This window comes from Nannospalax galili, unplaced genomic scaffold (genome assembly GCF_000622305.1).
Source record: "Nannospalax galili isolate Female #2095 unplaced genomic scaffold, S.galili_v1.0 scaffold158, whole genome shotgun sequence".
NCBI lineage: Eukaryota > Metazoa > Chordata > Mammalia > Rodentia > Spalacidae > Nannospalax > Nannospalax galili.
Window position 1 is genome coordinate 10,683,655 of NW_008345290.1, and position 2,659 is coordinate 10,686,313.

Consider the following 2,659-nt stretch of genomic DNA (forward strand, 5'->3'; position numbering starts at 1 on the left):
GAACAAAATTAAAATGATCTTTTTCTAAAAAATTCCCCATCTAGCAGTAATTTTCTTACAGCTGTCTTCATGGCCTCATTCCTCAGACTGTAGATAACAGGGTTGAGTGTTGGGGGAAGTACTGTGTAAAAGACAGAAAGCAGGTGGTCTAGAGCAGTTGTTGAGTCTGAGGTTGGCTTGAGATATGCACAGGTTCCAGTAGAGAGAAAAAATGAGACCACAAAGAGGTGGGGCAGACAGGTGGAGAAGACCTTAGACCGACCTTCAGCAGAGGGCATCCTGAGGACTGTGGAGAATATCTGGACATAGGAGAGGCAAATGGCGATGAAACAGGCGAGTGCCATGGCAGCAATGAAGGCAACTGCTCCAATCCCTGCAAGGTAATCATTGGAACAGGAGAGCTTGAGCAGCTGGGGAACATCACAGAAGAACTGATAGATTATTTTGGCCCTGCAGAATCTGATAGAGAACGTGGTTGCTGTGCACAAGGTTCCTGTGATGCCTCCACTTATCCACACAGCTGTCACAGCCCACCTGCACTTTCTAGGACTCATGATGACCTCATAATGCAGTGGAAGGCAGATGGCCACATAGCGGTCATAGGACATCACTGTGAGAATGGCTACCTCACCCCAGGCCATAGAGGTAAAGAAGAAAACCTGAAGCACACACTGAGCATAGGAAATGTATCCACTGCCAGTCATGGAATTGTGGATGGATTGGGGAACAGTGACAGACAGGGAGGAGAGGTCGAGAAGGGACAGGTGCTTCAGGAAGTAATACATTGGAGATTGGAGCTGAGGGTCCAGCATCGTGATGGTGATGATGATGAAGTTACCTGCCAAGCCCAAAAGGTACATCACCAAGAAGAGCAGAGCATGTAGCATCTGCATCTCCAGGTTGTCAGAGAACCCCAGGAAGAGGAAGCCACTCACTGTGGTTGTGTTTGCCATTATCATTTTGAGGAGGGAAATTGTTCATGCAGCTGAAAATAAAAACAAAATCATACGTGAGATGCAGTAGAAACATAGGATAGCAATTATACATTTATCCAAGTTTTTGTGTTTCAACACCTATTGTTTAAGAATTTGTGGTTTATCAGATTTTAAAGCCTGATAAATGTGCTCTAAATGGTGGGCTTCTGTGGGATAAATCATGCATTTTTTCCATGCATGAAGCTGACAGCTTTTGGTAGTTATGCAGTAGTTGCAGGTGAATGCAAGTGTAGCCCAGTCACCCTCCCTTCAGGGAAACCCTTTTGCTCTATACAAAACAAACCTACAAAATTTTAAACTTTCCATTTACATCTGTGAACCTCATGCCTTTAAAGTCACAATATAATTGTATTCATGGGATTTTGACCCAAGTTTTCTGGACATCTGTTGGGTTACAATTTTGTTTTGCACTGCCCTATTGTAGCATATGGATTAGCTGTGGATGGGTGATTTCCTTTTCCTTCCTGGCAAATGATATGGTCATTATCACCTAGGCCAGTGGGTCATGCTGCTGTCTTCCTATTATTTATTCCTATTAATATTATTATTATTATATTAACACTGGTGACTAATCCCTGTGTATTGCAATTGCTCTGTCTGCAAGCACACTATCCAAGTTATTATTTTTAAATGGACATTTGATTTTAATCTCTAACAAAAAGTTTTGCAGAGAAAACAAATTCCCCTTTCCAAGTTCGTGTCAAATTTGATGCGTAGTGTGTTTTTGTCCTTCAAAAGCTGACTTTGAATATGCGCTTTTGATGAGTTCTTTGTGTCAGTTATCTTCAGGAGAGGTCATCACACAACTGCTGGTGACTTATACCCAGGAGACATGGCAGTCAGAGACTTTGGTTGCTGGCAGGAGGCTTTAGTGTAAGGAATGCAATGCAGGCTCTGCACATTGTTTCAGAAAGAATTTAAGTGAAATGTTCTCTGCACCTCAGAGAAAGAAGCTACTAGGTTCCAGATCATGACGCAGGGATATATTTGGACATTCACCAATGTTCACATTGCTGTGTTAGGGTCAGTGAATTACTGGTAGCAAGTCTCATCTTCCTGTGTATTTTCCCTTCCAGCTGTGAGTCCTAGACAACAGTGCAGCACTGTGGTTTAATGTTCGGAGGTTTTTGTCTAAACTGTGTTAAAAGTCACCACTTTGTGTGTCCATCTGAGTAATTCATCTCCCTAGCCCTGGCTTCTATGAGAATCCTCAGCCTTAAGGTCAGTGCCGCCCCACCCTGCATCAATCTCAGAAGGATTTTCCATCTAGTGCTGTCTCTTCTGGATAGTACAGACTAACGCAGGTGCCTCAGCTCTCATATCTTTTTGGGGGAATGAAATCCACATCTGAGCATTACATTTCTACATTTCTGTATGACAGAGGTCCGGTTTTAGATTGTAGCAAATTATCCCTGAGTTAGCCAAAGGTTTTAAATGCACTTTTGTTATCACATTGGAAATGATCTCAGCTCTTAATAAATAATCATAAATTTAATCTAAAGTATCACCAGATTAAGCGAACCTCATAATAGAAAGTCAAGAAAATTAAACTTGAGAATTTTCCTTCCTACAGTTTTCATAGTTTTCATAGTGCCAATTTCTGTTTTTTGTAGCTGGTAAAATTATAAGCAGCGTTATTGCTCATCCCTAACTCAGGGATAATT

The 2,659-nt window shown here is 41.8% G+C and overlaps 1 protein-coding gene across 1 annotated transcript; it reads right to left on the minus strand.

The window, feature by feature from the left end:
- Positions 1-8: 8 nt before the first annotated feature.
- LOC103740866 (olfactory receptor 14J1-like) lies at positions 9-959 on the minus strand. Its single transcript, XM_008841555.1, has one exon. It carries the CDS (start codon positions 957-959, stop codon positions 9-11), a length of 951 nt encoding a protein of 316 aa, XP_008839777.1.
- Positions 960-2,659: the final 1,700 nt, after the last annotated feature.